The sequence below is a fragment of the Hirundo rustica genome, chromosome 4, assembly GCF_015227805.2.
Source record: "Hirundo rustica isolate bHirRus1 chromosome 4, bHirRus1.pri.v3, whole genome shotgun sequence".
In the NCBI taxonomy this organism is placed as follows: Eukaryota; Metazoa; Chordata; class Aves; order Passeriformes; family Hirundinidae; genus Hirundo; species Hirundo rustica.
Window position 1 is genome coordinate 11,467,027 of NC_053453.1, and position 24,467 is coordinate 11,491,493.

Genomic DNA, 24,467 nt, shown 5'->3' on the forward strand with positions numbered 1-24,467 from the left:
TATAAAATCTATTTCAACAAACATTACACATTATAGCAGATAAACGAAAATAAGGTACATATAGAGCCTTGTTTATGAAGGGGTTCAGTGTAAATCTTTTTACTGAGAGAAATTGTAACATTTCAGTAACACAGGGAATGACAAACTTGAACAGGAGGAGTTAGGGCAGGAGACCAGTTATCCTGAAATTTGCACTAATGAAACTTTCATATCATTTCTTGTATAGCTCTGATTAGCAGTGAAACAGTGTGCAACTGCTTCCATATTTCTGAATAAAAGATAAAGAAACCACAGACCTCCTTAATGAATATGGATTCCTGAAAAAATAGACATTAATAATAGTTAGTAGCTGTTACACTGTATTACTGGAAGTATTATTAATTGCACTGCATTTCAAAGTGGTAGTGCTATGCTTTTGCTGCTTCTTTCTTATTAATGTTTGTGCACTGTGTGGTACATTTGTGGATAATTTTGCAAAACATTAGATAAACCCTTTTTACATATATTACACTGAAGGTATTTAATGACTATTAGAAAGCATTTTGTTTCAAAAGTGCTTTTATCACTGATGAAACTGTTTTCTGATGTAGACTTGTATGGTCTGTGTGAAATTTGAACAGTGCCTCTATTAAAACTTGGTGGACACTTCTCCTAGGGAATGTGTGCCTAGCTCTTGCTGACATTGGAAGGAATTTGTTTGCACACTGGAGAAATAGGTCCCTGTAGAAAACGTTTTAGCAAAAAGAAACATGAGTGTATAGGTGTATATTGTCATCATTGCATGCCATAAAGAGGTAACCACCATTGCTCCAGTGGCTATTCTGGCAATAAATTCTTATACCCAAGAGGCTACAAACAGTGAGCAGTCAGACATTAGAGTTATTAGGATTACAAAGAGACTTACTGTGCACACAGGATTTGTGCAGAGCTGCAGGAACTCTGCCTTCAGGACAGGCAACTCCTTGTCTCTCTTGAGGAGTACAGGGCACAGTATTGTCTGCTAGCTACAGCCCACGTCACTGCTAGAACCCAATAGCTCCAGTGGCAGTACTGCAGACTGGTTTCAGTCTTACTGATACTAGTGAATGAATTCACACAAATTGAAAAACAGTTTGTTTGAGAAAACAGACTTTTTGGCTTGTCTACCTTGGAATCTGGCCAGGCCAGAGAAGTTTCTCCTCTGCACTTGCAAGCAGTATTATGAGAAAACTTAATGGTATTCTCTTGGACTGTGCATCTCAGTGAAAGATGACATCTTTTGAAGCCAAATGCCTCCCAAGCACAGTATGTGGGGGAGCCTACTGCAATACTGAGGCATGAAGAAACTTGGGGGTTTTTTCCAGTCACCCATAGTCTAGTTTCTGAGTGAATCTCACCTTCTTCAGAGGAGATTTGGGAGATCTCAGCCTAAGGATGGAGAACTACAGAGCTGGACTCTAAAAAAGTACCATACAACCTGTGCTTGTGTACTGAGGCATGTCTAAAGTTTAGTCTAAATGTGTTGAACAATGTTTTTGTTGGTTCAGTATACTGTAATGTCCTATTAAACAGCATTTGTTGAGCTTCCAAATCTGTTGTCAAAGTACATTGTGTAGACGTTGTGATGTGGTGATTTGTAAAATAGTGCAATATTTTATAGTAATAAAGTAAGCTAATACACTATGAAACAAGTGACTACATTATCTATTGTGCTACAGACTTGAGACACGGCACTGGGGAGATGGGAAGGTATGGTTTTCAGGCACTTCCTAAGCCACAAAACTCTCTTGGCCCCTATGGTTTGCATATCCAGTAAAAATGCAGAAACTAAATTAGTCTTCTAAATGAGATATTAATTCTTCTACAATTCTTTAAGCAATTTTCATTTACATTCTTAAAAAGGAAAGAAAGGGTTTAACAAGGGCTATACGTGCCCTCTATTATTCATACTCTTTTTTTTTTTTTTTTTTTTTTTTTTTTTTTTTTTTTTTAATAAACCGAGATTATAACATTTATTAAATACAACACTGCCTTCTCAGGAAGCCTTTGGGTGACTCATAATTTAAACACAATCTAACCAGCGCCAGGATACATACCCCTTTGTTGTGTCACCTTTAGTTTACAGTTTAAAAAAAAGGACATGGAAACCAAAGCTGCCAGGCACAAATTCTGGAAGCTGACTCTCAAGTATGTCCAAACATATTTCTAAAGGAAATAAATTGCTTTCCAATGCCAAAATTTTCATAAGTTTGAACAGTATTTTAGCACAGAAGAAACATACTGTGCAGTGCTCCTGTTTGGTAAATGAGAGAAATTTTGACTTTTATTTGTTTGGTACTTTTTATTACCACAAGCTAAAAGAAGGCAAGCTTCCTCTATACACATACCCAGCGTCACCTTATTTTTAGTCTGTATTTCAGATGTGTGCAAATTATACTCAATGGACTTTTTAGAATATTCTTTCTTTAATGTTAACATTTTTAGTTGTATTTCATGTGTTCTAGATTGAGCACTTCTAAAAATTCTCATATAATTAGAAAAATAGTCTGTATGCAAGAATACAAGCACAGATGCAAAATCTTTGAATGAGGAAATGTTTTAATGATCCTTATATCCATTTTATCAATTCATTTCCATTTCTATAATTAGGGTTTTTTCATAGCAGAAAATTTGCTAATATTTTAAGTTGATAAATGATGATGATGATAGTAATAGTAGTAGTAATATTATTAATAATAATGTCATTTTTCTTAAAGAATTTAAAAAATATATTAATACATCAAGAATTATTTGACATCATAGAAAAAAATTTATTATTATGGGAATACCACACTATTATCTATATTTTAATAGTTTCACTATCAATATCAATATAAAGCCAATATCTTTTTATTACAACCCCTGCATAACTTCTGTATTTTAACTTTTTCTCAATAAATATTATTATTTTAGGCATCTGGGGCCAAGCAGTGCCTCTGTGCTGTAATATAAACACTATCATATCTCTGAAGTACGGCAAAAGACACTCTTATCTGTTCCTTAAAGGGAAAAAAGAATGGCCACTTGAGGAACTGTAAACATGATCCTAGTGGGATAGTGTATCAGAAGACCTGGCTTCTCTTTTGCATCACTCTTAGGCCACACAGTTTAACATCTCATGTTCTCTAGAATAAGTATGCGGAAGTATTTAGTGAAAATGGAAAGATTCTGGCAGGTGATTCAGCTGTTTAGCCAAAATGCAGGATGATTACATCGATGGAAGGCCCTAGAGCAGCCCAGAGATAATTCTGGGAAAAGTCCACAGGGCTCTGATCTGTGGGCAGTAAGAGCCAACAAATGTGGCAGAGTCAAAGACAGTCATCTCCATCCAGTTTCTGCCATTCTTCTCTGGCGTCTTCCATGTTTTACCCAGTCCTTCCTCAATCTGCATGTTTATTGCTTGTTGTTCTGGCTCCATTTTGCTTCATTTGGCAATTCAGAGAAGTTGCCCTTCTTGAATGTCAGCCCAGTCTTTGAACTTAGCCTTGCTTTGAGCCGGAGATTGGCCTAGTGCTGAACTCCAGCTATCCCTTTCAAGCTAAATACAGATTATTCTGTGGTTGTCTATATTTCCCACATTTAGGCCCAGGATGCTAAAAGAGAGGGTCTCTGATTGAACAAATCATCATCTGGATAATTTTAAACTTCTTCCACAGTACTTCTCAGAGAGAAAGAGAAGCTTTTTAATCTTGTCTCCTTATTACACCATATTGAATATATATTTCTTTATATATGAGACTTTTTTAAAAGTCAATGCAAGCAGGAAGAATGGTGACATGCTTTTTAATTTCAGCTTGCCAGATGTGTTCCTAGAGATTAAATACATAACAAATTATTCTCACACTGTAATTGAAAAATAATGCAGTGTTTATTCACTTATTATGTAGCATCTCTGGGAGATCTCAGTGGATTGTGGGGTTGGCTCTAAAATAGAAACATCTGGAGAGTCTGATGCAGCTAACATTTACTGCATGACCACCAACTGGAATGATTATTTCTACGAAAGTTAATCTTGAGTAAGCAAGAGGTTTCTTTTGTAACTTATTCATTGCATATCAGACTTTCAAATTTATCAAGTTCTTTATCCAAATAGCATCATATTTGGATGCATTGTACTAAAAGATGAACCATTTATATACAGCTTCAGTCAAAATCATCTTTTTTAAGCATTCATCTCACAGTGATTAATTGATTTTGTGTTTTTTCACATGCCCCTAAAGGCAAATGAGCTGAAAATCTTTCACATGCAACATTCTTCACCCTGTCTTCCCACCCTTGCCTTGCAATACATATAGCCACGTTCTCCTCAGCACTTGTTATCAGGGATCCTGTGTAGGCAGCTACAGTGAATCCTTCCTCATCTGCTCTGGGCAGCAAGCAGGGATCCTTTGTGGTGAGGGAAGCAGTCATCTCTGTGTTGCCATTCATCTAAAAGATCTAAACATCTAAAGCAGCTGAAATCGATTGTATTCTAAAAGAACCTGTTCTTTCTTGTTGATTATTAAAGTTTTTAAAAACTCACCTACCAACAATTCCAATTTAAATTTCTACTCACTTTTGGTGACATCCCAACTTAACTGTAAAATAGTTAGATTTCTAGTCTACATGAGTAAAATATTTATCCCTACAGCCAGTGGTGGAAAATAAGCACCTGAGGAAGATGACTTAAATAATTTTATTCAGATATTGCCTAGGCAGCTTATTCTCTGGGTTTTCCCATTATGCTGCACAGATTGGAGAGAAGTCTGGATGAGAACTTTAGGTTAGCTGACAAGCCAGATGAACAAGGGTGCATGGGATGAGTCCTGCCTACACACCAGAGGCAAGCATAGGTAATAATCAAAGTTATTAAAAAATATATACATTATTGCAAAAGCTGAAAGCTGTCTCATACACTAAGGCCAAATCTGGAATCCCATTTATGTTACTATAGGAAACAGTCTGGATTTCTTTATAAAAGTTAGAAATGTAGATGACATAAAATATTTCATCTTAAATATATATTAATATCTTTATTAATACATCAAATTTTATTGTAATATTTAATTGGTTTTATATAATGGACTTTTGTAAGTCTTTACATGCAACAACTCCACTCCTTACCTAAAAATGGAAAGAAGTAAAATTAGTATGCCTTACACTGGATTGAAAAATTGCTTCACTTACCAATCTTTTAAAATAATTATAAGTAGGAAATCAGTGAGGGAATTTATTTTTAATGAACCATCCCTAGGAAAAGCTCTTGGCTTCTGACTAAATGCACTTTCTTTGAAAATCCTGTAGAAAACATGAAGTCAATACTGTAAACTTTGCAGCTGGCGGAGAGTTTGGTGCATGTTATTGAATAGGTAAAAATTACTGATAAAGAGCAATGTGGATAATTAATAAATTAAGCATTAGCAAACAGAAAGTGTTTTTATCCAGTCATTGCAAATTAATTCTTGAAAGAGAGTAAGGAATGCAACCCAAACTTGTAAAAGTGCTTTTGAATCATTATGTATAATCACATGAGCATATATCACAACGAAAAAAGGCAGATTCAACAAAAAATTTTAAAAACTAAAGGTTTTGTTTATATTTTTCTTAGTAATATGCCATTGGTAGATAAAACTATTTTATTTAATAAAATAAAACTATTTTATTGCAGTTATTATTAATGTTAAAAAATCCATGAGGTCCTGTTCCAGATTGTCTTTCCCTGCTTCTTCACACTTGCTCTTCCATCTTATTTTTCCATTTTTTTCCCATTTATTTCAAAGTTACTTTGTGATGCTTCCACATACTATTCAAAGATCAAGCTTCTTGTAGATGTCATATCTTTAACGCTTCTTTTTTATTAGACCTGAAATATGGGATTTCTATAGGATTTTCCAGATGCTTCTTCATTAGCAAAACTAATGGCTGATTCAGTTGTCCACATGCAAGGTAGATGGAAAGATGTTTCCTTACCACCTAACTCCTGTAATAGATCTCATTTCCTGTGCATACAACTAGGCATGTAATTTCAGGATTTATTTCCTGTGAGAAATCTTGCAAGTAGTTGTTCATTAAAAGCTTGTAAAAATTAAAGAAAAGGGCTTTGCTTCAGAAGAGTAGTCTAAAACAGAGCTGAAAGGATAGAAACCAGCTAGTGAAGAATTAGACATTCAGAAAAGATGTTTTGGCTCACAAAAGAGCCGTGTTGTTGGGTGATCCTTTTTTCAGCAGATAGGAGGCACAGTCTCTGACCTGCAGCTCTCTGCCTATCAGTCTATTAGCTGGAAAACTGCTTCAAAGACATTTGTGGTTACCATGAGTAAATATTTAGCTGAAACAACTGCAGCCATCCTTGTTGTCAAATAGATAACAGCAGTCTGATGGAGAGATCTCTCTGGTTTCTTCCAGGTGTGTAGACTGCCTTCATTCCTCTGAAAAGTGCCTGATTTAGGCAGGTCCTTCTGCAGTGAGGGCAGACTTCTCCTTCCTGAGGTCCTGATGGAGAGACATTTCCAGTGCCTGTGGGTTCTGAGCAAGTGGAGGGAGGGGCAGGGCAGAAATCTAGAGATGACAGCCTAACCCAGCAATCTGCTGAGAGGAGCGAACCGCAGACATGGGCTGCAGAGGGAATGGGATGGAAATTTGGGGACTAGCAGGGACTATACAGAGCGTTTTATAACTCAGGAAGTCACTGAAACAAGAACCTCTAATGATTTCACTAGAAACAAGGACCTCTAATGTAGGGACATCGTGAGCACGGTAAGCTGTTCTGAAGTTCCTTTGGATTCTGTGTTCTCCAGTTAATGATTTTACATCTTCCCTATTTGAAAACCTGTGTGTTTTAGTTTTATGATAAAGATCAGTGGTTTGGGTTTTAGTTTGGTTATATATATAGCCAAGCCTTTGGAGCCATTGTAAGAAGGAGTCTAGACAAGTCTAGATAAAATCTTTGGCCAGCCTGGGATCAAGCTTATGTGGGAAAAAAACACCAAATCAAAACCTGCTATGTTGCCACAAAATAGAAAGTAATTTCTTCACCAGTTTGGCATATCCTTTGCCTTGCAGATTAAAGGCTTGAATTCTGGAACTAAGAGCTGAAGCTGCTTTTTCTTCTGAATTGATAATTATTTCTGTGGCTATTTAATTGTGAGTTAGTAATGAAGAAAGAAAAATCACAAAAATTCTAGGGATTTCAGAGATTTTTACTGAAAGGGGAAGTTCTACTTCAGTTCTACAATTTGGGGTGATAAAGACAAAATTAATAAACATTATTATAATTATGAAGTCAAAAAACACTCAAATTAAAATATACTGCTATCATTTTCTCTTTTGCCACTTAAAGCTATAAAATTTATATTTAGGAAAAAAATACAGATATCAAAGAAATAAAAAATAAACAATAGTGGTTTTAAATGCAATATAATAAATAAGGAAATAATTTTGTTTATGGAAAATAATGTTCCAAATTTTTTTTAAAAAAAACAAATTAATGTCTGAAACTGTGCAGGTGGGGGCTCAGGCCTAGTCTCTAGAGAGTGGGTATTAATTCTGAAGTACTCAAAAGCTTTTTATTTTTTGCTCATCTCTGTTGTCTGAAGGATAAATAATTGCAGTATAAAAACATTTTTGTCACTAAATTTCAATGTATCTATTGCAGATTACTGCTGTAGAATTGCAACTCAGTTACACTTCTGACTGGTTCCTACTAGGAAAGAAATTAATAGAAATTCATGACCTGTGTTTCTACAGAGCTAGCCATTTTTATTCATTAATATGTGATAGCTACTTGCACACTGGTTTGGGTTTTTTCTATTTGCCTCAGCAGTAAATAAACTTTACTAGATTAAGGAGAATTATAGGCATTTGCCATGTCTCCAATTTAAGGTCTCTTTGTATAGCAGAACACAATTTTCAGAACATTCTTCAGGGAAAAAGTTGTTCTGAGGAGAGTCTGAAAACTCCGCCCCTCCCCCCCCCCCGCCATAATGATTTTATTTGCAAATTGCAGCAATGTTCTGAATTGCTAACTTCTGAGTAGATGGAAAATATATATATAAAAATTAGAATGGATTTGTAATTTGCTTCCTCTATCCTATGAGTCCTAATGCTTTTTAAAAAATTCACCAAAGAGAACATTCACTGAGAAGTAGAGCAACTTAATCTAGAAGTTGCCTGATAGATCAAAAACTGTTTGATGGTGTGAAAAGCAAAGTTCTGCTTATAGCTGGGTAAATTACTTCAGGCTCCATGTTATGAGGGACATCTAATATTTAGTGCTTGCCTAATATTAGATGATCCCACTAAATTTTAGATCGTCAGTAGGTATATTGTCTAGAACCTGAATAGAAATTTCATCTGAGATCTGATTTATTATGTTTGTTTTACCCATTAAATATTCAAAACATTCTGGAAATGCAGCTGCTTTTCACAAAGATAGTGTTAGAGAATTACTGTTAACCAATGAAAATTGCCTTTGATAAAAAGCTCTAATTTGAATTTACCTTCTCTTTCCCTTTCCTCTGAAGTAGATCCTTTGTTGTTGATCCCTGTGACATGAATTATACTCTTTAAGGTAGCTTGTTAGAGTTAAAAAATACAATTTTTTTTAAAAAAGAGCACCAGGGGAAATTTCCACTACCAGCTACTTCCCATTCTATCAGATTGGGATTACTTGCACTAGGAAGCCTGTAGGATGACTGGGTAAAGAGCATACAGATCCAATTTTAGTGGCATTATATATATATATATGTTCTTTGGGGAAACCCAAGGAGAACCTATCATGAACATCACAGATTAATTGTGCTGTTTATTCAGTCCTTTGGCCAGCTATGTTCTCCAGGCATAAATTCAGATTTTGTCTTGTGATCAAATGGGGATGCTGAGGTATAAGTGTAGACTGAGGAAGAAGATGGTTTATGAATCCAAGGACTATATCCAAGTTTTTCTTACACAGTAAATTCTGATTTTAAGTAAGGAGGGACATGTCTTTCTAAAAATGCTAATTTTTATGGTCCACAAAATGCTTCACGGTTGTCAGCACCATAATCTCCTCTGTTTAACTTGTCATGTTTATGTACTGTTGCAATTTTCTCAGTATTGAGGGGTTTATTTCCATTATGTTGGACATGTCATCTATCTCAAGTCTAAAACCAATTTGTGTTCCTCTGAGAGACACAGCAGTGTCACAGGAAAAAAAAAAAAAAAAAAAAAAAAAAAAAAAAAAAAAAAAAAAAAAAAAAAACACCCACCAAAAAAACCCACACAACTATTCACAGTTTTTCTTCCTTTTCCTTGTAATACATTCATTTAATACTTATCACTTCCCAACTATCTTGTCAGGATCCTTTTTCAGCATCATTTTTTTAGTGTTCTGTTCATTAACTTTTTAAGTACTGCACAGGACTACATGTGACCAGCGCATAATCTAAACATCATAAAATTCACATCAATACTGTTCCTCTCTCATTAGACTTCAGGATACAGCCGTTCTTTACGTTAATTGCTCAACTCCAAACTTTAAGGAATTCATTAAAAATTGACATTTCTTAATGGGTTTTTTTGCAAGCCAGGTCATCTTGATCTATTTATCATGCTTTATACTCTTCGGTGTTCTGTAATGCAATAATATCATGCCCATCGATCATTATTACTCCCTCATTTTTTTCTTTCAGGCTCCTGTGGTCTTATGCTAAACCATCTGAACTTCATTTTAACCAGCATAATTTAAATCACTAAAATGATCAGCAAAGCTTTTACTAATTCAGTTTTTTTCTTCTTGATAAGTTGTATACTGAGAATTACCTCCTGAGTGGGTATGTGAAAGCAAAGACATGTATCTCTACTAGGTACATGTCAGAGTGTACAATATCAAATCTTCAGCAGCTCAAAGCAAAACATATTACCTGGAGGTTCAACCAGAGAACTGCAAATTTAGAACTTCTCTGTTCTTTTCACAGTTTTATTACCCTTTGTACGTGGGCCTTCCACTAACATCCCTTGCCAAATATTCTGCTTTTCACACTAAATGTTGTATTTTCACAACATAGCCATGTAAACCTTGGTCTTGTGATAAGTTTTGCTTCTCCAGCTGGTCTTCTCTTTCTCAGTCTCCAATGGTTTGTCAATCTTTCTGTTCTACCTGAATCCCTATAGCTAGGAATAAACTCATCTGTCAAGCTGGTGTGAAGGAGCAGGAAATTGGAAATTAATTATTCCTTTGAATAACATCTGGATCCAAAGCATCAAATAATCATGCTATTTCTTATCCCAGCTTTCACCACTGTGGCCAAGTGGCATCATTACCTTTTTATTCTGTTGCCATCGGCTGTTTGTCGTATGGTATGAAAATGCATCAATTATTGTTAACACACCTGAGCTCCTGACACTTCCCATTTCTACAGAACAGATTTCAAAAGCAAATTAATAAAATTTAGAACCATGCAGACAGCTTGATATGTATTAAACACAAAATACGGAAGTCACTACTGTGTAATTTATTAATGACAAGCAGTCAGAGGTGGCCAGGAGGTTCTCTAAATCTCTGTAATTACACTTATTTGTTGCTTTATGGTGAACTTTTGTCCAGTGCTCCCAAATTTTAGAGAAATTGAGAGGAGGGAGACTCTGATCTCATTAGCAATATCCAGGGCCATCTGAGATGTACTGGCATACCTAGAAGTCTTCAGTGGAAGTGCAGTCTAAGGATGACAACTGAAGCTCTGAAGTTTTCCATAGATTCTGTGTCATATCTGCCAATCTAGGACAGATTTCTGAATAACATTAGGTATGGCACCCTGGAAACTAGAAACACAGTTTCTGCATCTGTGTCAAGTTCCTAATTCACAGACTATGACATGAAAATTTACTTGTCTGAATATCAATATCTAAATCTGGCATATGTGTTTGTGTGTCTGTTATAACTGATGGGGACTTTAATTAACTGCTGACATATAGACATCCTATTCTGTTGAGATGCCTGTAGATATTCTACCTCACTTCCCACCAAAGGTCCTTTTGTCACAGCTGGCAACATTAGAAGAATTCACATGCAAGCAAAAGAATGGATTTATTATTAAATATTTTCCCCCACACTTGCTGAAGATATTTTGTGAATGTATTCTCATGAAGAGCACTTTAGGACACTGTATTAAAACAACTTACGCACCATCTACATTTTAACGGAAAATACTTAGAATGTGCCTCGATATTCATCAGTGTGACATACTATAATGCAATGTGAGATTTCTTTATTGGGCTTAGAAAGTGTTAAAGCTTAAATGGGAGCAGAATCTAAACACATGAAAGAGCAGAGAGTGATGTAGTTAGGCAGAGTTTCTGACTGTTGGAGAGCTCTGGTAATATGATGCAGTATTTCTGAAAGTTTTTGAGGCTTAAATTAGCTTTCACTAAAGCCACGCTGAGTTGTCAGACATATTCTTAGTTAGCATACAAAGTCTTTTTGGGTATGGCAGCACTTGCAGGCCCTTCTAGAAGCAACAGCCACAAGCTGTCAGGGTTCTGAAGTCTCAATTTATATTCCAAATAATATTGCTGGTTCTGTGTGTATGACACATACCAAGATTTTCGCCTTGCTGGGTTTGCTCTTCTCAGGGGGAGTTGCATTCAACAACATGTTTTTGCCCGAGACAAGGCATTGCTTTCATGACCAGTTCTCACAGCATTAGAGCAGTACAGTCAAGAGTGTAATTGCTGGTGTGGAAAGAGAACCAGTGACACTGCCTTTAGCAGCAGTTATTAGACATAGCACATGAGCAAGCCTGGAGATTCTTCAGGGAGAATTTCCCTTCAGCCAAACAAAAGGTTCTTTTTCACATCTGTACAAAAATATACCCTTGACCTTTTCAAAATGTTTATAGAATCAACATCTGAGCAAACATCTGAGATGTCTTGCTCATCATGTATGAGTACCTACACATGCAGACTTTTGCTAATTGGGTTAGTATTTAAATAAAAATACGTATTCTTAGACTTCAGAGAGGAAAACAACAGTTCATCCAATACTACCTGCATCTCCAAATCAAAAACTAGGATATAAACCTAAGGATTTGAACTTTTAGGAGAAACTTCTGCCATAAAAAAGAGACAAGGTTCTTCCTTAATTCCATAAGATAACTTTTTCTACTCCAGGTCATGTTGTCCTAGTAAAATCTGTTCTGCAGCAGAATTTTCTCAATTCCAAGACACTACTGTCCTTCAGATAATATAGTTTTCTATCAGCAAGGAAATAAATCTGTAACAGAGTAATGCTGTTCTGGTAATCGGTGTCTGAAAAGAGAAGAGAGTTTGTGTAAAAATGAGACATTCTATAGGTGTTTAGTATCTAATTTTGTCCTTGGAAAATAATTCATCCTTGTTGACCACATAGAAAGCTTGTTCCAAAAATGTATTTTTCATTTCCGCAAATTGAGATTTTTATTATTTTTTCAGCATCTAGTGTAGTTATGCATCAGAAACTGTCACTAATCATTGCATTTGCCTCTGCACTATTTTAGATATAATAAAACAATTCTCTGCCTCACATCCAGATTAATTAGAAGGACATGGTACTTGGAGGGATTTTTTTCCTGGTTTCATAAATTATTTTAAATCTCTGGCTGATAAGCAATTCACAGAGCTGTAGTAGCCAAGGAAAATAAATACCTTTACGTCCATTAGAATGTAAATTAACTCATTACCATGCCAGCTTCTGACCTTTTCTGATGGCTGTATTCTTGCTAACAAAGACTCTTTGCTATTCATGAAAGTGAAATTTAATGGTAGCTTGAGACCCTCTGGTGTATTTTAGATTACATTCTGATAGACTCAGGTGACCAGTGAGGGTTACAGCTTGAACAGCAATTACTTCTAGCATTCATGATTTTGAATAGCTATCCTTTTTCTACTTATTTGTAAGGGTTTGAATATTGTTGAAAATTTTTTGCTTAAGCAGGGTAGGTCAGTGAAATTTCATGAACTGCACAAAAAGTGCTCCTGTGTTTAAAAAGCTGAATATTGATAGTACCTGATCTCACAGTCATTTAAGCTTTTGTGTCAGCTCTATAAACATAGAAACTTAGAATCATAGAATCATAGAATCATAAAAAGGTTTAGATTTGGAAAATACCTTAAGATCATCAAGGCCAACCATTAACCCAGCACTGCAAAGTCCATCACTAAACCGTGTCCTGAACTACCACATTTACACATCTTTTAAGTACCTCCAGGGACAGTGTCTCAACCAACTCCCTGGGCAGCATGTTCCACTGCTTGACAATCCTTTAGGTGGGGAAATTTTTCCAAATATACAATCTAAACATCCCATCTGCAACATTAAGCCATTTTCCCTCATCATATCTCTTGTTACTTGGGAAAAGAGATCAACCACCACCTCACCACAACCTCCTACCTGAAATGTGTAGGGCTAAAAGGTCCCCCTTGAGCCTCCCTTTCTCCAGCTTAAACACACCCAGCTCCCTCAGCTGCTCCTCATCAGACTAGTGCTCCAGATCCTTCACTGGCCCTATGCAGGCCCTTCTCTGGACCCATTCCAGCACCCCAATGTCTTTCTGTCCTGAAAAATGATTCAAGGTGTGGCCTCACCATTGCTGAGTACAGGGGAATGATCACTGCCCGGGCCCTGCTGGCCACACTATTGCTGACACAAGCCAGGATGCTAGCAATTGTAAGACTTCTCCCAGCTGCTTATAGAGTATTTCATGTGCCTCTTCATCCTGTTTGGGTGGTCTACAAAAGAATCCCACCATGTTATCTGTCTAGTTGGCCTTTCCCCTGATCGTTAAACATACAACCCTGTCATCACATTGCTAAGCTCCAGACCATCAAGACAGGCCCTAAGATACAGAGCTGCCCCACTGCCTCTCCTTCCTTGCCTGTCTCTTCTGAAGAGTTTATAGTCATCCATTGCAGCAGTCCTGTGAGTCATCCCACCACATTTCTGTGAAGGCAACTATATCACAGCTTTCCGGCAGTACCAAGAACTGTGCTTCCAGTTCTTCCTGTTTGTTGCCTGTGCTGGGTGCAGTGGTGTAGATACTATCCATCTGGGCTATTGATCCTGACACCTTGTTGGGGGGAGAAGCCCTAATTAACATGTGACCATTGTCAGCTGCTTTCATGGTTTCTAGCACATCAATAACCCTCATGTGTCTGCTGCTGCACCGATCTCCATCCTCTATCTCCGCTGAGACAGCAGACCAGAGGACATTGCTAACACCCTGTCCCTCAAACAGTGACATGCAGCCCCCCAAGGTTACCTCTAGCAAGCCTGGTTTTATCCCTTACCCCTTTCAAATCTGGTTTGAATCTCCTTCACTGAGTCTGCTAACTCCTGTGCATAGATTCCTCACTAGAGACAACTGTACCTTATCTGTTCCCTGAAGTACTGGTGTTCTCTAAACTAACCCACGATCAAAAAAACAAAATCCACACTTGTGCTGGTGGTGTCAGGCTCAGAGCCAAGGTTCGATCTGCTGGTTCTTTCTGTTCCTTCTGTCATGATCTCCTGCAATTGTAAAAATAGAGAAGAACACTACCTGTGCTTCTGATCCCTTAACCACTCATCTCAAGGCCCTGAAATCTCTCTTGATTTCCCTCTAACCTCTTGTTTCAACTTTGTCACTGCCTACCTAAGAAATGAATAATAGGGCTGTGTCAGGGTAGGAAGCTTTCTCTTCATATCTTTAACCAGGGCTGCAGAGAGGCAACAGGCTTCCATAAGAAGTGGGTCTGGGCTGCATATTGAGCCTTCTGTTCCCTTCAGAAGGGAGTTTCCTCTGACAAGGACCCATCTTTGTTTTGGAAGGCAGCTTTGGCACAGGGAGCAGGCCAACTTGACCAGAGCATCACGCTCATGCTAGATGAATTACCACCCTTGTTATGTTTGGTTCCACTTGCAGAGCCTCATACCTGCTATGCCCAGACATCTGGGGAGGTAAGGCAGTCCCAGAGGAGACGTGCACTGGGCAGGGACTTGTCACCACTGCCACCAATCCCTTTAGTCACTGTATTCAGCCAGGGGGAGAGGATATTCTATCTACAAATTCTATCATGTGTCTTGTCTGTCTGGGGAGCCTGTCTCAGGGAAGACAGGGAATGAAGGTTAGAGCACAGTACTAATAACACCAAGGTCATGGGTTCCATCCCTGGATGGGCCATTCCCTTGGAGTTGGACTTGATGCTCCCTCTGTGTCTGTTCCAACTCAGAATATTCTGAGATTCCAGTAGTCTGAAACTCTTACACTCCCCCCAATTCCTCAGCCTATTCCCTTCCTCCCAGAGCACAGGAGCTCCTCACTGTGCCAGCAGTCCTGGCACAATGGCAGTGCAAATCCTGGCACTGGGGTGACAGCATGTTCCCACTGGAGCTCCACCAGGGCAGCTGTGTCCCTCATGGTGGGTGCAGAGTTAGAGAGGCCATGTCTTTATTCCTGTAGCTGGCACGGTTTCAGCACATTTCCTGGGTGCCCTTCTGTGCCAGTTGCCACCAGACTGTTAGATCACGCCCTTGGTGCCGCACCAGGCCCTGGGTGCCCACCCTGCTGATGGTGCACCTGGCCCCTAGAGATCCCTTTGGGCTTCTTTTATCCTTTGGAGGAAGGCTTGGCTTGTTGCTGCCGGTCCTGTCAGCCACTGTGGCGTGAGGTGCAGGCTGCAGGCTGCTGTTGTCCCTCCTCTGAGGTTCCCAAGTCCAGACAACTCCCCTGTGCACCTCACTGGAGCACTCCACAGCCGATCATGTCAGCACCAGAGCCACTCATCTCAGCAACTTCACTAGGATGAGATCAGGTACATTTTCCTAAGGTACTCCTCTACCTCTACATCATTTCTGATAAACTTCTGTCTTACACTTTATGTTACGTGTCAAGAAGTCTGAAACTCTGAAGAACTGAAATAAAGACTTGGACTCATTATGCCCCCAAGTAATCCGGAGGAGAGATAAGCCAGACAGGGTGGTACCCTAATGGGGTAAAGATCTAGCTGATCTTTCTTGGAACAGTTTTTTGCCCATACCTTCATAGATTGTCTGTAAGCAGGAATGTATTCGTTCTTTGGGACCACTTTTCATAGGTGTAGTAGGCCAAAGAGTGTAAAACAGTGACAATTTAGGCTGGAGCACTACCTCTGTTGCAGTTTCACTTGGGTTGAGATCAAGAGCAGTCAAGTAGCAAAATGCAAAATAAAGCAAAAATGCCACCACGAGCAACTACTGAGAATCAGTTTGTGCCGTTATGAGTCCTTTTTCAGGAAAAACTGGGTTTAGTAACATCTGAGCATATGTATATAGCCATAAAGACAAATGGATTTCTCAGCTTTTTAACGTGAACCTGCATTTGATACAACTGATGACTGTAACCAGCCTTCATCTCAGTGCCACAGTGCTATATCAGTTACTTGCCATGCTGCTTGTGTGTAGCCTTTTGCAAGGGAAAAGGCACTGGCTCTAAACATAGGAATGTTGTGGCCTGATCAAAGATAGTGGGTCGTTCATCTCACTCTGATGTGGGATGTGTTGATTTTTGACCCATTGCATCAGGTGCCATCCCAGCTAAAGACCAAATGGATCCTCCACATCTTGGCACCATCACTCTGAAGGACAGCAGACAGCAGGACTAGCTAACTATGCTTGAAGAGCTAGAGCTCCCAGTCTTCTTACACCTACTCTTTGTTTCAAGGTAAATCAACCTTTTGTTGTTGCTAGAGTAAGAGCTCAATATTTAGAGCTGTTTAAAAAAGATGGACCTTTGAAAAAGTAATATGTAATAATGATTGATTTTATTAGAAATGGAACTACTAATTGCCATTCCCTATACATCATCTGATACTTTAAATATTACATGATCTTTTTATCACCTGCTTGTTTTCATAAGTATTATTTACATTTATTTTCATTCATTGTCTCCTTTTATATTTTGTTTACTATGGTATGTAAATTAATTGAATGTACTACTTCTCATTGATCATGATCCTTTTCCTTAAAAGGGGAAAATATTTGAACAGTAATTGAATTAATAGTGTATATTTGTTCTATACACACACACAAAAAATTACCTCTCCCACAAGTATTTTCAGAATTTTAGCTGTAGGATATTTTAAATCTTAATGAGTCAGTGCAATGGTAGCATTAGTTCTGTGCACCCAATCTGACCACACCTAACATAGATCAACAACAAGTAAACATACAGAGGGAGAAACCAGATGTAATGTGCATGGTAAGAAACAGCTCCCTGAACCCTGCTAAAGGTGAACACTGGAGTTTGAACTCTCAGTGTTCTCTCCTGTCACATCCATTTGAAGTTAATGAGTACTTGATACCTTTGGAAATGAGGCCCAGGTAGACAACTGATAGACATCTCAGGGATTCCAGTAAGAGAAAAAAAAGAGGAAAAAAAAATCTACTGTTACAGTAAATTTATCCAGTAACTTTTCTAGAAAGGAAAACTTTTGCTTGAAGCGTTGTCACATGGATGTTGATAAGATGCCCATGGAGTCATTTAAGGCTCTGGGAGTGCTCATCAGCCATCTGTTCAGTGACTTCCAAGCATCTAGGAAGGAGAAGGGTCTGTTCAGTGCTTAAGACAGCTTTGTTCTGGAAGCCATATGCAGCAAGAATATTAAAGCACAAAAAAAGCTCCCAAGAGGCCTGGTGGAAGCTAGTGGGCTTTCTCCCATTAAAAGAGAAAGTGCGACAAGTGATGTGGAGGGATGTTGACTTACCCTGAGCGTTGCTTTAGATTAAAAGGTTTTGTGTTTGATGCTGTTGAGTTCCTCCCTGCAGCACACGCCGTCACTGCAGAAATCAAACTGTTTCCAGGCTTCACTTTAATTATCCATACACATCTGCCATGGAGGTGAACATCATTAAAACCCCTGTGACTTAGCAGTAGCTATGTTGGTTACTTATGACTGTGCAAGGTGTGAAGAACTTTTCCAGGAAACAATGCAAAAATGTGAGAATAATGAAGATGGAAATGAAGCAAAAATCATCCCCTTGGTAGCAGACTAATAACTAAGGGCTGGTTTTGTATTACCGACATTATGGAATTTGCCAAATTCATTATTTTTACTGGGAAAAAAAAAAAAAAAAAGAAAAGGAAACAAATCAGAACTCTGTCTTGCAAATGCTCTAAGTCCTGCCAGAAACTAAACTTTTCAACAATAAATCCCTGCTGAAGTGTAAGGCACATGATATCTGTAAGAATATTTTACAACAAAAGCATACTTAACCTTTGATATAAGAAGGAGTAGATACAATGAGTATGATGTGATTTGTCTTTTGTTACAGGATGTCTTCATCAAAAAGAAGTACAGTAAACTGAAGCTGGAATTTGCCTTGATCTGAAAAAAAAAAAAAAAAAAAAAAGGAAAAAAGTTTTTTTCTTCCTAATATATTTTATTCCAGAATTTATTTTCAGTTCACAGAGTTTTTTAGTTAAGTTGCAACATAGAAACCATCACAGCTCTGATTTCCAGGGAAGCTCATTCTGGAAGGTGGTAAATACAACTTAAAAAACAATCTCAGAATGTTTGTAACACCACTTTATGAGAAAGTGTAATTCTGATTTTTAGAAAATATGGTTGTTACTGTACCTCAGCTTATTTTTTTAATTAAATAATTAAAATGTTCATATGTACAGCTGCTTTACCTTATTACAGTTTAAATAGCCTACCTTGAATAAGAAATTGTATTCTCAAAACTAATTTTGCAGAAGCATATGAGGTTATGTATTTTTATTGTTGCATGCTTACATGTATTTTCCTGCTAGCACCTGGATGAATGATGGTGGTTGCTCTTTAACAGAAGGCAGCAACCCCACTTTCCTTTCTGAAACTGATGCAGATCTGTACTGACTGTCTTTACAACGGGTATTAAAAAAAAAGGTACAGAAATCTTCAAAAGATGGACTACAGCTTGTAGGGTGAGGTTACTGTGAGAAGGAGTGGCTGTCAGGCACATGGGTGAGCCAAAAGCCACTCATGGCAAGAACAGGCTGCATGAAGTATTTTTAGGTGGATCTAAGTTGGCTTTATTATTTCAAATTTTAAACATGCATGTGGATATGGAGGTGAGGGGTGTTAATATGTAAATGTATATAGTATTTTCAGCTACTCAAGTTTTATGAAGACATCGTAAGTTGGACGGCAGGGGGCTGGGAATTTTGAGGAGGGAAGAGCAGAAATCTGGAGGTCAAATGAGGTTGTAAGAGCTTTTCCAGTATCTGTTTTTAGTTAGATGTGAGTTGATCAGAAGGCTGGGCAGTATTAGTATTGAATTAGTACTCAAAAAAAAGCTGCATCTTTTGGAGAACCAATTTCAGCCCTGCTGATAAATCGGTATCTGTATATGAACTGATGCCAGTCTGCTGGCAGCTGTCATTCAGGTGGGATCCTGCTGTCCCTGGTGGGGAATGCTCACATGGCATGTAAGGAGCACCAGGAAGTCAAGGGAAAGTGTGGTGTGAAGTGAGGTAAAACTAAGTGAAAGTCCACTTCTTCTCATTGCCTGCTGTAGATGTAGCTGCAGACAGCCAACACTGTTGAGTGGACACTGAATATACATTATTAAGGTATATTCTTCAGGTGAGATTTTAAGCCTCAGTTTTCTACAAGAAGAGGATTTGTTCCTGTACTCATACAGAGTACTATTTAAAAGTGAAAATTAGGAGGGGGTGCAGCATGCCCAAGATAGTACATTTTGGTTTTAGGTCTCTTAGGTTTCTTGAACACTTGCAGTGTGCTACATATGCAATATTCTCTTGAATTCTTGAATATGCAGCATTTGTTGCATGTGTTTAAATACTAGTGATAATTCTGGATATTTGGTACACAGCAATTACCCATGATCAGTCTCATACTGAATAACTGATAATGTCATATATTCTATAAAAATCAGTTTTGTTTAGGTTGGGAAAAGGGTGTTTAATTCAGCTGTGACTGCGGATCTTATGTGAGGCAACATTAAAATTGTCGAGAAATACATAAAAAATATAAAGTTTGCTTTCTGGAACTAGGCCTTCACCCCTTTAGTCTGGCACCTAGTCTTTGACAGAGGTGAGAGATTATTTCATTTTACATGAGGTCAAGATGTAACAGATGAAATTAAATCAGAAGAATGGATTTTACTATTAGTCCCAAGGTTTGTTGCCTTTAAAGATTGTTGCTTCTATAGCATCCTTTTGTGCACATACGGATCTCCTTTTTTTATTTTTTTTTTTTTCCTTTGGAGCTTTTACTTCTCTGGCATCCTATATCTGTTAGTTTTCTTAACATAATTTCATGCTGTGTGAATAAATATTGCCTTTTATTTGTTTTGAGTGTAGATGTTGTCATTTGTATGTTGCAGTCTGTGCCCATAACCTCCAAGCTAAATATCAGTTTATATTCTCTTTGTTTGAGTGAATAATTGATTTTTTTTTTTTAAATTGAGGGGCTTTTAAAAAAATCTTGACTTGATGTATATGTCATTGTTTATTTGATTTTTAAATACTTACTTTTAATTGATAGTAAAATTTTTATGGAATCTCCAGCACAACATTTTTTAGGTGGAGACAGTAAATAAATAGGGGAAAAAAAGACCTTTCAGTTTAATCAGAGGTAATTTTTGATGACAGCAAGTTGTGGGAGGTGCACTAGTATCAATGGGTAAGGAGTGTTACCTCCGCCAATATTTTCTGAACAACTAATCAGGGTAGTAAGTTGATTTGAGCACATTTCTAGTCTTTAGCTCAGAGTGGAAAAGTACTTTTTAGTTTTCACTCTTTTTAGCAGTACAGAAATATAGTGGGTAATAAAAAGGTAGCCATCTGCCATCCAATAAGTTATTAAATAAGTTTCTGCTGCAGAATCTTTAATACTGAAAGTGATGTGCAAGTCAGATCAAGGATGCCTGTTATCTCAGCTTGAGTTTGCAGATGGAAAGAAATCTGTCCACTTGTTAATAAAGCAGTTTTTATCCAGGCACTGTAGAATCAGTAAACATAAACCTTTTCAGGTTTACTTTTTTGAAAGACATTTTTTTTAAAAAAAAAAGGAAATCAGCATTACTTAATAGCCAGTGTTGCGCTACAAATGGCTAAAGTGCTTTTACACTGCAAGATATTTCAGTTGAAATTAATTAGGTATCAGGGCAGAAAAGATTACCTCATTATCACAGAATTCTACAAACCTTAAATATATGTGCAAAAATCATTTCTGTTGTGATTTGTCTGTATAAAGATACTATGCTAATGCTCTCATAATTTTAATTTTCTTTTTAGACTCACTTTAGAAAAAGAAATAATGAAGTCAGTACTACTTTTTCAGCTGAATTCATTTTTTAATGAAAGAGCAGGCCTCCTATTAGATATCTCAATTTAAGCCCCATTTCTCTTTCTGACGAAACAAATGAACTCTTTGTTATTAGCTTTTAATCTTACCTAGGAAGGTCCACAGACTCTTTTTTTTCCCTGCTATTAAACTGAGAATGAGTTTTTGAATGAAAGCTCTGTTGAAAACTGATATTTTAAAAAATGTAACCCAATACCCTTTGTAAGGCTTCTTTTTATTATTTAATACCTTCTAAAGGTCTTTAACTTCGTAATGCATAAGATAGGAACAATGTTTACAATGAGTGTTTCAAATTATTTCTTTTTATGAAAAATACATATCTGGAGTTTTAAACATGTGCAAGCTACAAGAGTTGAAATTTAGAAAAGTCACTGAAGCAAGTTATCAATCAGTCAATAACTATGGAAGAGGAGATAACTACTTGTGTAAAAGAGGTAGTCATGTATGACTGCTCACTAGCTAAAACCAAAAGCCAAGACAGTATCAAAATAAGCAATCCTCTCAAGACTTGGCCACCTTATCTAGACTGATGAAACAGTTATTTTTCTTCAGGCTTTTCTTCTAAAAAAATCTCTTGTATTATTAGGTTTTGTTGATGGGATGTTCTGAATGCTTCTTCCTAAAGGTGCGACTGCATTTGACACATCAATACCAGGTCATTTGGTGTCTTATCCAATGTCCACCAAGACATTTGGAAGTCCTTTTAATTAGTTCTTTTAATTTCAACCTAATCCCATGCTGTTTGTAAAGTATGGCAATGATCTCAATAGCTCCACTTACATATATATATATATATGTATATGTATATGTATATGTATATATGTATATATATATATATTTTTTTTTTTTTCTTAGAAATTATCCCTTGTGTTTTGTGTTTTCACCCCTTGTGTGTAGAGAATTCTCATATCTATCAATATTATCTGCAGACCTGAATGAGAATGGGAACATAGACACCACTTAGCGTCCACTCTTTGTGCATCAGAAAAAGCTGCTAACATTATTTTTTGTTTATTTCAGGTTTCTTTTCTCCATGGAAAACTCCAAAGCCTGTAAGTTCCCTTTCAAAATTGTACACATTGAGTTCATAGGATGACTGTCATGCAAAGCAAGTTTCTGTAGAGTTTCACCTACCCATCCTGTTCCCAGCTCATGGGACACCTTTCAGCAGTGCCTCAGCTCCAAGTGACACAGTACCAGGGGTGGCCTCCCTGATAAGCTCTGAAGGTCTGTTGGCTTGGAGTCTGTCAGAAATGGACTGGAAAAAGAAAAACCTTAATGTTAAGATGGGTAGCAAGAACCAGAAATAAAGTGGCTTAAAAATAAGAGGTCTGGAGGGGAAGGCAGCAGAAATGAGGCCAGTCTAGTCTTCTAGTTGGCAAATTCTTTGAAACGAACAACATATAGTTTTTCTGGTTTACAAATGGCTTGAGTTTAACATCCTTAAAGAGATGGTGGTACTTTCTTGCTTTAGGAGACCTAGAGCAGCAAATAGTCACACTTCAAATAAGAGCTCAGAACTGACTGAGGTGCCTTTTAATCAACTTTTCTGTGTTTCTATGATTTTGACAGTAAAACCCAAGGTGTAAAGACTTTTCCTACTGTAAGACTAAGCAATGGCTGTATTTATTCTGTTGGCACCACATTATGTAATTTCCTAAAATTGTGACAGCATTCGTAGTATGAAAAGAATTCATAAGCTACTATTTTTGGTTGTCTGATTTGTTTTGTTGTTGTAGGGGGTTGTTTGTTTGTTTGTTGTTTTGGATTTTTTTAATTTGACTTTTTATTGAGATTTTACAGAACTTAGAGCAATTTTTAATTCTCATCAAGTATGTGTAGAGGAAAATATATACTGAAGACTCCTAAGAGCAGTGGGAATTGGAGTAGCAATACCTTTTAAAGGACTTAGAGCCTTCTTATTTGGGAGCAGGCAGGGGAAGTACGTTAAATCTGAACAACTTTACGTACCCTCATATTGGAGCAAGGTATGCTTAAGTTCTGCCAATATAATTTTTGTACCCTGTCAAGTACATGTAGCAATTAGTCAGCTGATGCAACTTTGTCAGACTGCTTCAGCTTATGGTGGTTTTGCTGTGAAAGGATAGAGTCTATATACAATATATTGCAATAAGAATTGCATAAGTTGCTTTGTTCATCTATGTAGCAGGACATTTGTGATAAAAAATCAGATTATTAAAGGTTGGCTTGTTCCCACCAGTTTAAGATTCCTGAATGGCTGGAGTGTTCACCCTTTAATCTCAGATAAAAAGTGGGGAAATAAATAGCTTGGAGGTCACTTGTTAAAGGTCCACATTTGAAGACCTCCTCCTGTCCATACTTAGCCTCTCCATGTACACATCAAATATATTAATATCAGCATATTTATTGTTGATGATTTTCTGCAACATTTCATTATGTAAATGTCGTGCTTAAGTAGCACTTGGCAATAATTGGAATCTAGAAAAACAGCCTGGGTTGATGCAGTTTTTCATGCAATGGTGTGAGGAAACCAGGGCTCACAGAATAATAGAACACCATTGTATGCTGTACCTGCAGGCTGACTGCTCACAGCTACTCTGTTTTGGGTTAATCTCAGCCAGAGAGTTCTCAAATGATTAAACAAGTTAAGGTAGTGTGAATTCCTCTCTCTGTCACCATTTTTAACTAGAGAAATAGTCAGACATAAATTTCTCGTGTCGAAGGCCTGAAGATAAGATTGAAACCAAGTGCCTGCAGCACTGTCTGCAGACAGTCTGACGCAGTAAGGCCAGCACAGGAGGTTTAGAAAGCCTCCCCAACACCTCAGCACAGCCTGTGTCTGTGTAACAGCAAAGGAAAACAAAGGAAAACTAGGGTAACAGGTATTTCCAGTGGTTCCTATGTATGTAGTGTATATATTATATATATATCATGTATAATATTAGTGCAAAATGACCATGAGCAATGCCACCAAACCATTGCCCCAATTTGGATTTGGTGCCCTGCACTTACTGCTGTCCTTGCTCACTTTCAAGAATGCCTTCTTTTCTGCAGTAGCATTATGATGACTTCCGATAATGAACACTAGGTGACTGTTTAATTATTTGATATCGGTTTGGGAGATATAATTCCCCTTCTGTTTATCTGCT

The 24,467-nt window shown here is 37.4% G+C and overlaps 1 protein-coding gene across 8 annotated transcripts in view; it reads left to right on the forward strand.

Moving 5' to 3' along the window:
- MAGI2 (membrane associated guanylate kinase, WW and PDZ domain containing 2) overlaps window positions 1-24,467 on the forward strand; it is a 713,954-nt gene that overhangs the window by 599,902 nt on the left and 89,585 nt on the right. For all 8 annotated transcript variants that reach the window (XM_040061343.2, XM_040061346.2, XM_040061344.2 and 5 more), the window contains one exon: window positions 22,357-22,388. In XM_040061343.2, coding sequence (XP_039917277.1) covers window positions 22,357-22,388 — 32 coding nt within the window. The remainder of the gene's footprint in view (window positions 1-22,356; window positions 22,389-24,467) is intronic.